This window comes from Trematomus bernacchii, unplaced genomic scaffold (genome assembly GCF_902827165.1).
Source record: "Trematomus bernacchii unplaced genomic scaffold, fTreBer1.1, whole genome shotgun sequence".
Taxonomy (NCBI): Eukaryota; Metazoa; Chordata; class Actinopteri; order Perciformes; family Nototheniidae; genus Trematomus; species Trematomus bernacchii.
The window spans coordinates 663,193-675,692 of NW_022987601.1; the positions used below are offsets into that span (position 1 = coordinate 663,193).

Below are 12,500 nucleotides of genomic sequence, written 5' to 3' on the forward strand. Positions count from 1 at the left end.
GGACAGGGAGAGGTCACACACACACACACACACACACGCACGCACGCACACACACACACACACACACACACAGACACACCCACACACACACACACACACACACACACACACACACACACACACACATTGCAACCTTCCAACATTTAACCAAGATCATCTTCTCGCTTTAACATAATCTAAGATCATTGGCTGGTTGCGCAAAAAACCATTAAGTTTTCTCCTTAAGTACGCCCATTGCAGGAGCTTTTCCAACACAAACTGACAGGAGAACATCTCAGGTGAAACCTCTGACACATGCCAGTCTTTAAAATGCATGTCTCAAGTCCCTTTTCCCAACATCTAACTACGAGCTGGTTTTCATTGTAAGATCATTGGCTGGTTGCACAAAAACCCTTTAGGTTTCTCCTTAAGTATGCCCATTTCAGGAGGTTTCCAGACACAAACTGACAGGAGAACAGCTCAGGTGAAACCTCTGACACCACTGGCCAGTTTAAAGAAAGATTTTTGTTTCTTTAAAATGCATATTTCAAGTCCATTTCCCCAACATCTAACCAGGTCCACCATCCCTCTCTGACCCTGACCGTCACTACGAGCTGGTTTTCATTGTTAGATAATTGGCTGGTTGTACAGAAACCCCTTAAATGTTCTCCCGTATGTTTCTTAACACTTATGTTCTCTTAAGCTGAGGGTGTTGCACAGAATATGGTAACTTATTTAAGGAAAACTTAAAGGCATCTACTCCAATGGTTTACTTGTGAGTCTTGTTATCTGTCCTATAAACTCTAAAAACAGAAGAAAGAAGACAAGAAAATAAATCTGTTGACGGAAAATAATATGATGTAGGTTTTTATTTTCATGATTGCAAATTAACTGGATGTTGCATGAATCCTTTTGTGCAACAGTTACTTAAACCTTATATTGCTTACTTTAAGGAAATCTTAAGCTAAGGTGTTTTTATAGCCTGCAGTTTGCAGGTACACCGCCAGTTGACATCCCACAAAGTTAGCCAATAAATAGTAAAAATGAAAATGCAAAATGTCAGAAGAAGTGATAACATTAAACTAAATTGTTGAGAGGAAACAAATCAGGTTGTTTCCATGTCTGTAAACAAACTGGAAGTAGATTGTATTCCTGTTTTTAGTCCCCTTTATGCAATGCTTTAACTTCTTTTAAGGGATATCTTAAGTATAAAACCAAGATAAGTAGAAAACTATTAAATCGTTATCTGAACTTTAGTGCAACTGGTTTCCTCTCATCTTGGACTCCAGTTCTGGCTGCCTTACACTGGCTCCCTATAGAACACAGGATATCATTTAAAATTCTTCTTCTCGCCTACAAAGCCCTTAATGGGCAGGCGCCATCTTACCTTAAAGAACTCATTATACCCTACTGTCCTGCTAGGGCACTGCGTTCCAAGAATGCAGGGTTGTTGGTTGTTCCTAGAGTCTCTAAAAGTACATGGGAGCCAGAGCCTTTTCTGATCAAGCTCCACATTTGTGGAATCAGCTTCCAGTTTGTGTTCGGGCGGCAGATACCCTATCCGCTTTTAAGAGTGCGCTTAAGACCTTCCTTTTTGATGAAGCTTATAGTTAGGGCTGATTAGATTCAGCCCCTAGTTTTGCTGCTTTAGGCTTAGACTGTCGGGGGACACCTTACTTCTTCCTTCTCTCTGTCTGTGCCTGTGTACTCTCATGTTCCGGATAACCCAGCTTCCCCAAATTTATTTTTGGTGTCTATCTACGCCGGGATCCTGAGTCGTGGCTGATCCTGTTGCTGTGGTCCTGGATCCTGGATCCTGAGTGCTAGATCCTGTGTCCTGGATCCTCTATCCTGAGTCCTGATCCGAGTCCTGGATTTCGAGTCGTGGCTGAACCTGTCACTGTGGTCCTGCCTGACTTTCATCATTCTACTTCCCTGATGGCTCCCACAGGATTGTTGACATCCTCGTGGATTCATCTTCTTATTATAGACACATGCATTTTCAAACATTTGGACTACCTATGTTGTAAATGTATTATCTCTTCGATTTACACACGGCATCTATTGCACGTCTGTCCGTCCTGGGAGAGGGATCCCTCCTCTGTTGCTCTCCCTGAGGTTTCTCCCATGTTCCTTTAAACTGTGGGGTTTTTCGTTTTCTGGAAGTGTTTCCTTGTACGATGTGAGGGTCTAAGGACAGAGGGGGTTGTATTGTCATACTGATATTCTGTACAAACTGTGAAGTCCACTGAGACAAATGTAACATTTGTGATATTGGGCTATATAAATAAACATTGATTGATTGATTGATTGATTTAAGTTAAATCTGAACCCCAGATAAGATAGCTCAGTATCTCTACAGCCGCTGGTGTTTAAAGGTTACTGAGTTTAAAGCAGAACATTTCCTCCGCACTCTGTAGAAGTGAAGGTGTAACAGGAAGTTCTTCAGGTAACCGTCAGGGACTTCTTAAAGATCCACCTGAGAGACGCCGAGGCTCTGATCCCTCTCTCATTAGTGAGTGGAAACACAGCAGCCATCAGGGATGCTGGGTAATAATCCGCTCCATCACATAATGACTGAAGACAGACAGACGCCGTTATGGAGATGAGGTTGAATAAGGGGGGGAGTACGTTTCTGTAATATCTCACTGAACAGAGAACTAAGCAATAATGCTTCAACACACGAGTTAACAAAAACTAAATGTACAAAAACAGTCCACTTCCTGCTTATCTAGACCAATTAACTCCACCAACTGATGCAAATCTTAACCAGTTAACTCCACTAACTAATTCACATCTTAACCAGTTAACTCCACCAACTGATGCAAATCTTAACCAGTTAACTCCATCAACTAATTCACATCTTAACCAGTTAACTCCATCAACTAATTCACAACTAAACCAGTTAACTCCATCAACTAATTCACATCTTAACCAGTTAACTCCACCAACTGATGCAAATCTTAACCAGTTAACTCCACCAACTGATGCACATCTAAACCAGTTAACTCCACCAACTAAACCAGTTAACTCCACCAACTAAACCAGTTAACTCCACCAACCAGTAATATAAACCAGTTTACTCTGAATTTGTACCAATCATTCAAACCTAAAACACTACATATTCAAACCACACCACATGTAAACCAGTTCACTGATTAACCAGTTAACTCCAAATGTAAACCAGTTTGGATCAGAGGATGTTTGTACTTTCATTCACATTTAAACACGTTTTCGACCTGATTTTCAAACTGGTTTATAAACCAGATCCAAAATGTATTTTCCTGTAAACATGTGGCTCAAACACACAGACGCTCAGAGACTCTCCAGCTCCAAGTGTGTGTGTTACAGTAGTGTGTGTTCTATTTTTTACTCTCACAGACACACACAAACACACACACACTTGTTCTTCTTCTTCACTCCTGAGCCTGAACCAGTAAAACCATTAACTCTCAGCCGACAGCCGGGAAACGTGTTGATTGGTGTGATCAACGACACACCAACAGCTGCTCTTTTTTTACTCTTACACACACACACACACACACACACACACACACACACACACACACACACACACACACACACACACATACATACACACACACATACACACACACACAAACAGAGATACACCCAAACAGAGGGTAGATAACAACAGGGCTGTGTTTGTTTTTTATGATACTAGCGTTGACTTCATTTATAGCCCAACATTAGCCTCCTTTAGCTTAGCGGTGGTGACGTGAAGTCATGTGACCGTGCTGTAGTTCCTTTATAGCCCAACATTAGCCGCCTTTAGCTTAGCGGTGGTGACGTGAAGTCATGTGACCGTGCTGTAGTTCCTTTATAGCCCAACATTAGCCGCCTTTAGCTTAGTGGTGGTGACGTGAAGTCATGTGACCGTGCTGTAGTTCCTTTATAGCCCAACATTAGCCGCCTTTAGCTTAGCGGTGGTGACGTGAAGTCATGTGACCGTGCTGTAGTTCCTTTATAGCTTAACATTAGCCGCCTTCAGCTTAGCGGTGGTGACGTAAAAAACTTTTGTTTGACACTGAGAATATTTTCTGCAATAATCGAAAATGACACAGAGCAATCCCATTGGACCAGGGAGATGCTGCCTTCAGGGACAGACACAGAAATACGACATCCTGCAGCTCTGAATAAAGACAGTCCTTAGTATTTCCTACCTGCACATGATCTCGTGGGTGAGGAGGACGCGACACATCTCAGGGTTTTTGTCCTGACCTTCGTAAATGATGGGCTGAGGGACAGAAAACACACACATTCAATACATTTACAAAAAATAAAATGTTTCGTCACAAAAACATCAAATAAAAACGCGTAAATAAGTGATTTAATTTGACTGTCACTTGTTAGTTTTTGGTAAATACTCGTAGGAGTTGCAGAAAATATGTTGTTTCACACAGGAAACATTATCATATTCACTTAATCTCCCGCCCCTTAGCCTACAATGTGTTTGAGCGCTAGAATAGTGTTTGGAAGTACAACAATATTCTATAAAAAGAGAGTACAGTTTAGGAAAAATTAAGACATTTTTCGAGAACGACATCTCTTTAAACGGTACAGATTTGGAGAGAATGAAACGTTTCAGTTTTTTTAAAAGGTGAGACGTGTTTTTTGAAAGTGGGCATTCAAACACCCCCCTCACTCTGCTTGGACCATGGATGTATTATAAGAACTGGATATAGCGTTGGAGGCGGGGCTTGTTTATTCCTATGAGAGCTGCTCATTGGTGCATGAAGATAAAATGGCCTGAGATTCTCGAGAGCAAAGCTTCACAAATTACCCATCATGCCTTGCTGTGAGAGCAGAAGTACCCGTATGTAGCTCATAGAGCGCAGTTGAGTTTCCCTTAAGCCCCGCCTCCTGTCATTAAGCCCCGCCCACGATCACCCGCTCTCGGCTCAGTGGAATGAATGGAGAGAGAAAATAAATCTGGATTCGGCTTTTATTGCATTTTACAACTCTTAGGATCTAATGATTCTAATAAGGGCTTTAAAATAGTTCACTGGGTAGTTTATTATTATTATTTTTTAATTATCCGCTGATTTACAGACGTCTCTTTCCAAATGTTAGTCAATGGGAAAAAGTCTTTCTGGGCCCAGTGACGTCACGGACTGATACGGAAGTTCTAGTACCGCCGTTTGGCCACTAGGGATATTTCCCTCAGAGTCCAGAGCACTTCCTGGGGGCTTGTGATTGGTCCAAAACATCAACAACAAAGTCAAACATGGCCACCAACCTCCTCCTCCTCTGGTGGTCTCTCAGACTTCCCAGAATTCCCTGCCAGATGGTGGGTTCCCCCCCCCCCCCCCCCCCACAGAGCTGTCATGTCAGCGTCCGGATGACGGATGACCGCTGTGTGTGTGTGTGTGTGTGTGTGTGTGTGTGTGTGTGTGTGTGTGTGTGTGTGTGTGTGTGTGTGTGTGTGTGTGTGTGTGTGTGTGAGACGATGACCTACCACTACCTCATCCACCTTTATAGTCAAAACAGACCTCCGCCCTGCACACACACACATGCACACACACACACACACATACACACACACACACACACCCCTGGGGTACGATACTTTTAGGATAACGACCACTTCTGCATTATTGATCCTGATGCTGGCTCTGTTCCTCTGGATTAAAATGCTCCAGTTTGACCAGGAGGGATGTGGATTGCACCAGACACACACACACACACATACACACACACACACACACACACACACACACACACAGGCCACATACTGTGTAGATTTACAGGTCGATATTTATACATCATCATTCCTGAAGCAGGACTCCCGTGAGTCTTAGTGTGTGTGTGTTAGTGTGTGTGTGTGTGTGTGTGTGTGTGTGTGTGTGTGTGTGTGTGTGTGTGTGTGTGTGTGTGTGTGTGTGTGTGTGTGTGTGTGTGTGTGTGTGTGTGTGTGTGTGTGTCCACTTTCATGCCTGTTTGTGGGTTAACGTCCACATTTCTGCTGTGAGTGTGTGTACGCCTTTATTTCTATCTTTGTGAGGTCCACATGCAGGTTCGGACCGATACTGTGAGGACATGCTGTAAAAGTGGATGTTTTTGCAGAGTATTGACATTTTAGTTGGCCGTAAAAATATTTCAGAAGTGATGAAACATTTTGAAAGAGGATATTTTGGAAAGATAGAACAATTTTGGGAAGTAAGAACATTTTATGAATTTGAAATGTAGGTCAGAGTGATAAAAGAAAGTGAGGAACGCCTTCGGAAAGTGAAGACATTTTTGTAGAGGGGGATTTTAGATATTGGGGACAGATTAAAAGTGAGGACATTTTTGGGAAAGAACGGATATTTTTAAAGTAGGGACATCTCCAGGGAGTGTTGACATTTTTAGAAAGTGACAACATTCGGGGGAAACTGAAGACATTTTGAGTTGAAATTTAGGAAGTTTTTATGAAATCCTGGAGATTTTTAGAAAGGGACTTCATAAAAGTAATGACAATATTTTTACAAAAGTGCATTATTGAAATGTGGTTTCAGTTTAGGATTGTGAGGACTTTCTGGGGAAATAATGAAATGTTTTAAAAGGAGGAAACTCTCTGGACATTTTCAAAAAGTGAAGATAAGGTTTTGGAAAGTTGGCATTTTTAGAACATTTGGGGATATTTTTCATTGTCTTTTCTTCATTATCTTCTTTGTCTTCAGCCGTCTGATGGACCAGACTTTGCTTAAGAGCGTTTAGCGCAGAATCTAAGTCTTGATTTGTTTCCTCAACAACATTATTATGTATCCAGAAGTAAGACTTGTTTTTATGAAGTAAAAGTCAATCTTTATTTGATACTACAAGTATAGCGTAGTGTCCTCCATGTTTAGCGGGCGGTGCAGACTTGTTAACTTTCTGTTTGTGTCTCCTTAATATTTTCAGTGTCTTCCCGCTGAGCTTCTCTGTGAGACTCAGTGCATTAAAGTCTCTCTGCAGGACAATCTGCAGAGGTTTAAGTTAAGTTAGGTTCAAGTCTGATTTTAGCGTCCTTACACTATAAAAACACACATGTTTAACGCAGAATCTAAGTCTTCATTTGTTGCCTCTATACAACGTTCTCATTTATCCCGAACTAAGACTTGTTTTTAGAAGGGAAAGTCAACGTTTGGGGTCTTCGTGTAGTCCTCCACGTTTAGCGGGCGGTGTGCAGACTTGTGAACTTTCTGTTTGTGTCTCTTAAATATGTTCAGTTTGTTCCCGCTGTGAGACTCAGTGCATTAAAGTCTCTCTGCAGGACAATCTGCATTAATGTGCTGACAATCGGCGGGGGGGGAATCGATCCGTCCTGTCAGGAGTCATGTAGAGAGTGCAGTGGGAGGAGTGGGAGTAAAGGGAGTAAAGGGAGGGTGTAGTGGGGGGGGGGAGAGATGTCAGGATTATTGTCTCCAGTGTGCCGTCGCTGCGCCACATTAGGACATATTGATCCGTTTGGTGACGCTTTGTCGAGGAGACGAAGCTTCATCGATCGATTCAGAACATGCCGACAGGAGGGAGGAGGGAGGAGGTGAGGAGGTGAGGAGGGAGGAGGGAAGAGGTGAGGAGGGAGGAGGTTAGGAGGTGAGGAGGGAAGAGGGTGAGGAGGGAGGAGGGAAGAGGTGAGGAGGGAGGAGGTGAGGAGGTGAGGAGGGAGGAGGTGAGGGATTTTTTAAATATATAGGTGAGGAGGGAGGAGTGAGGAGGTGAGGAGGTGAGGAGGGAGGACGTGAGGAGGGAGGAGGGAGGAGGTGAGGGATTTAAAATAAATATATAGGTGAGGAGGCAGGAGGTGAGGAGCTAGGGGAGGTGAGGAGGAAGGAGGTGAGGAGGGAGGAGGTGATAATAATAATAATAATAATAATAATAATAATAATAATAACAATAATAATAATAATAATGCATGAGGGTAAAAACGGCTCTTTTGTGGGGAATGTGCATCAGTGAAGTCTGGGAAGGCATACGTGTACTTATGTAGTATTTAGTTCAAGACTAAATTATAAATAAGCTGTAACACGAGGACTTAAAGAAATACATCTACCAACAACAACAACAACAATAAGATTCATTATTGTTTAGTTGTGTTGCCCTGCATCTGAAACCCAGTCCCCCAAACTTTATATTGTCAGGTAAATGTTGTCAGAGCGGAGGACCTGGACTTCAGGGATGAATCCTGAGGAGGAGGAAGAAGGAAACATGTCTGTGGACGGGTTCAGATCCCAGAGGGAGGAGGACAGGACCAATAAAGAGGGAGTAGAAGAAGAAGTTTGAGGAGTTCCTAAGATTACTTTCCCATCTGTGTTTACGTGTAATAATGTCCACGCTTTTATTTTGAAACTTTGCACAGAGCCATGTTAGCAGTTCCTCTTTATGGTCCGTTTCTTAAGACAATAAAAGAGAGATCTTCTCACCACTTTGGTCATGGAGTCGATCAGCCGGACGAACAGATCCTGTTCCGTCCTGATGCCTGAAACACACAAACACACACATTAGCATGCTGAGACACACACACACACACACACACACACACACACACACACACACACACAAACACACACATTAGCATGCTGAGACACACACACACACACGCACACACACACACACACACACACACACACACACACACACACACACATACACACACACTCACACACACACATTAGTCTGCTGACACACACACACACACACACACACACACACAGTAAATGTTTTTGTATGTATGTCCCACTCAGCAGAAACAAACATGAGCTGCAATTGAGGAAAGTTTAGGAGTGAGGACATTTTATTACGTGTTAAAAAAACAAATATTAACAAATATTATATTTACTGCAATTTAGATATTCCATATTGTGTTCATGATAACATTTTGATTAACTTCGCAGCCCTGGTTCTGAATCAGAGAGAAATCCCTCCACACTTTCCCTCCGATGGACAAAACAGAGTTCAGATACACTGTCAGATATTCCAGATGTCAGCGTGTGTGTGTGTGTGTGTGTGTGTGTGTGTGTGTGTGTGTGTGTGTGTGTGTGTGTGTGTGTGTGTGTGTGTGTGTGTGTGTGTGTGTGTGTGTGTGTGTGTGTGTGTGTGTGTGTGTGTGTGTGGGTGGGTGTGGGTGTGTGTGGGTGTGTGTGTGTGTGTGTGTGTGTGTGTGTCTGTGCTGATAAACTTTTTCCACTCTTAACCCCCCCCCCCTCTTTCAGTGACCTTTAATAGAAGCTGCTGCTCTACAGATGTAACTCCTGCAGGAGTATCACCTGAGGGAGCGCTCATTAGCTGCCTGTCATCAATCACACACACCTGAGCTGCACACACACACACACACACACACACACACACACACACACACACACACACACACACACACACACACACACACACACACACACACACACACACACACACACACACACACACACACACACACACACACACACACTGACCTACACCGCTGCCATTTGCACTTTTAATTTCATGCCGTCAGTCAAGGTGTGTTAACAGTACAGTCCGCAGAAAATCCTGCTAAATACACATTTTATCCCAATCACTTCCTCACAGGACACACACCTTTACCTGCACGGTGTTTACGTTTACACCTCGAGAAAGAGAGACATTTTTAAACATAATCTCATGGGGAAGTTTACACGCCACTTTAAAGGATAATTTGTGAGCTTTTCACACCATTAAAGGACGTGTCAAATCAAAACCAAATGTGCACACGAGTTCAGTCAGACATGTTATTCCACGCTGACCCTCGTCATATCAAACACACACTCGCAAATATGTCCCAGGTAAGTCTGAATGTGACCATAGACGACCTTAAGGTGGCAAACCAAAGTCAGAAGCTGTGACTGAACTTCTCTGCAAGACGAGAAGAAAACTACTTAAAAAAGTTTGGTTGATCAGGGCTACGCTAACGTTACAGCTAATGCATCAATAATCAGAACCTGAAATACTAATAAAGGGATTCTGATTCTGAATTCAGATCAAATAAATGACACACCTTCTTCTACACCTAGCTAGAGATGTGATGGGAAACATCGTGTGAGAAAAACACTCAAAAACAAGACGTATCTTTATACTTCACTACATCAGTGTTAAATAGCTAGCATTACGTCTCACAGCAGTGTTATTCCCCATCACGACTTCTTTCCTCCAGATATGATGTTGTTTTCCTAAGAATATAGTGTCTTTATTTACCCAGGTATTACAACCTCTTTATCCAAACAAAACACCCACTGTCTGAAATGATTACATCTTCATTTAGCCAATGCTAACAACATCGTTCACTAAACTGTCCACAGTATGTTCAGCTGATGTACCAGAAGTGCTAAACGTACAAATACTGTGTCTCAGTTTGCATACTTTTGTACTTAAACTTGCTGTTTCGCGTGCATAAATGCTTCCAAGAAATGCCCTCTGTTGCTGATCTCAGAACAGTCAGAAAGAGGAACGCCTCTAGCACTCAACAACTACGTAGCTGAAGCAGCGCGGCCGTTAGCCGTTTCATGTGTGAACACGGCCAAACACAAGTAAAAGTTATACATGTGGGTGTGTTTCCTGTATATTTAATAAACGTACCACTTTTCTGGTGTTGAGAAAGCCACTTTATTGGAGTTATTGAGCACGTTGTATTGATCTGGCACCACAAACGTTTGCAATGCTAGCTCACTAACAGCGTTGATCGTCACAGAAGCCGTGTGCAGTTTAAAGAAATGCTGCACATGTTCATACGTGTGTTTATTACTTAAAGGTGGGGTAGGTAATTTTGGAGAAACCAGCTCGAGTGCGCTAGAATTTGAAAATACACAGCCGGAAAAAATCTGCCACTTCCTTACAGAGCCCCTCCTCCAACACACACGAACGCGCACATGACCAATGAGGGCACGAGATAAGTCTGTGCACAGATGGAAGGCTGACAGGCAGGTAGGCCATCCAGTTATTTTAGCCGGGCCGGCTCAGATGATTGGTCGTGCTTTTTACAGTACCACGGCTTCCACAGATGACATTTTTTTATGGATTTTTTGTCAAATCACTTCAGATATTCATTGCTATCGGGATGTTAAGAGCATTCCATGGAATATAACAACAAGTGTATCTCGAGCCGGTTTCTCAAACTTACCTACCCCACCTTTAATGCTCTTAATGGCACCATTTGTGTAAAGCACTGTGAATTGCCTTGTGTTGGAACGTGCTGTATGAATCAACGTAATGCACACAATGTATACAATATCTTGTTTTTCATTTCTGCATATATTTTATAGCAATTATATTTCTACGATTTCAACCATATTCAATGTCAATACTGCTATATTTTTTTATTCTGATTTCTAATTCTTTGCACAGTTTTGATGCTGAACCACCTCTCAGTGTTTGTACTTAAACACATGCGCAAAAACAACAAAGCTGAATCTGATGTTGAGAAAATACTCAACAAAAAACACGTTTCCTCACCGTTGCTGTAGAGGAGCTGTAGCCTGTAGTGGATCCCATTGTTGGTCTTCTCTCCGTTATACTCCTGTTATACACACACACACACACACACACACACACACACACACACACACACACACACACACAGAGAGAGAGATGAAGGTGTGAGAATGAAACCTTTACTGTCCTGCTGAGCTGTGAAAGTCAAACCTGTGTACATGAACCGGGTCGTTTCAGTGTTTTAACCACATTTCTGCTGAACAAAAATAAATATAACATGAAACAAATAACAATGAATTACCAAAAATCACCTTTTTCTCTCTGTCTGTTATAACCTCGACAAATATCTCTACTTTTGTGTTTCAGTATGTGGTCACTTTAGTGATCATGCCTTAAATAAATCGTCATTTAGTCAATAAAATGCTCAATAAAAACGAATAAATCACATTGTCTTTTGATTATTTTCCACTTTGTAAAACAGTATAACACAGACAAACACTGAGTACTGTTTTTAAAAGATATTTTATATACTGTATTATATTTTCATGTACTTTATCATTTCTGTCCAAATGATATTGTTTTGTCTCTTTATGATATTTCATTCTCATTTCTGTTATTTCCTTTACTAACCTGTGTGTATTTCTGTCTGTGCTGCTGGAGATCAATACAAAATATGTGTAATATTTCGTTTTTATTCATAATTTTCTCATTTATGTGTTTTTTCTTACGGACTTTTTCTTTTTAATCTTCATTTTTTAATTTTACTCTCTTTTTATTTCACCATCGCTGCCAACGGAGCCGCGAGTGTTGGCTCAGCCCCAGTGTGTGTGTGTGTGTGTGTGTGTGTGTGTGTGTGTGTGTGTGTGTGTGTGTGTGTGTGTGTGTGTGTGTGTGTGTGTGTGTGTGTGTGTGTGTGTGTGTGTGTGTGTGTGTGTGTGTGTGTGTGTGTGTGTGTGTGTAGAGGTCAGTGTGAGGTGAGTGTGTGTGGGAGGACTTCAGTGCCAGCTGGCAGTCGATCAGACAGCAAACCCTCTCAAACTGTCTGGATATTATCACGCTTATTATCAAGTACGATTATTAGTGTTTGTAAATGGTAA

The 12,500-nt window shown here is 42.1% G+C and overlaps 1 protein-coding gene across 1 annotated transcript in view; it reads right to left on the reverse strand.

The window, feature by feature from the left end:
• Positions 1-12,500, reverse strand: part of LOC117482577 (transcription factor COE1-like) — a gene marked incomplete in the record, with an annotated part of 287,935 nt that overhangs the window by 236,074 nt on the left and 39,361 nt on the right. The window contains 3 exon segments of the mRNA XM_034130712.1: positions 4,164-4,237; positions 8,385-8,440; positions 11,425-11,488. Of these exon segments, the coding sequence (XP_033986603.1) occupies positions 4,164-4,237; positions 8,385-8,440; positions 11,425-11,488 (194 nt within the window).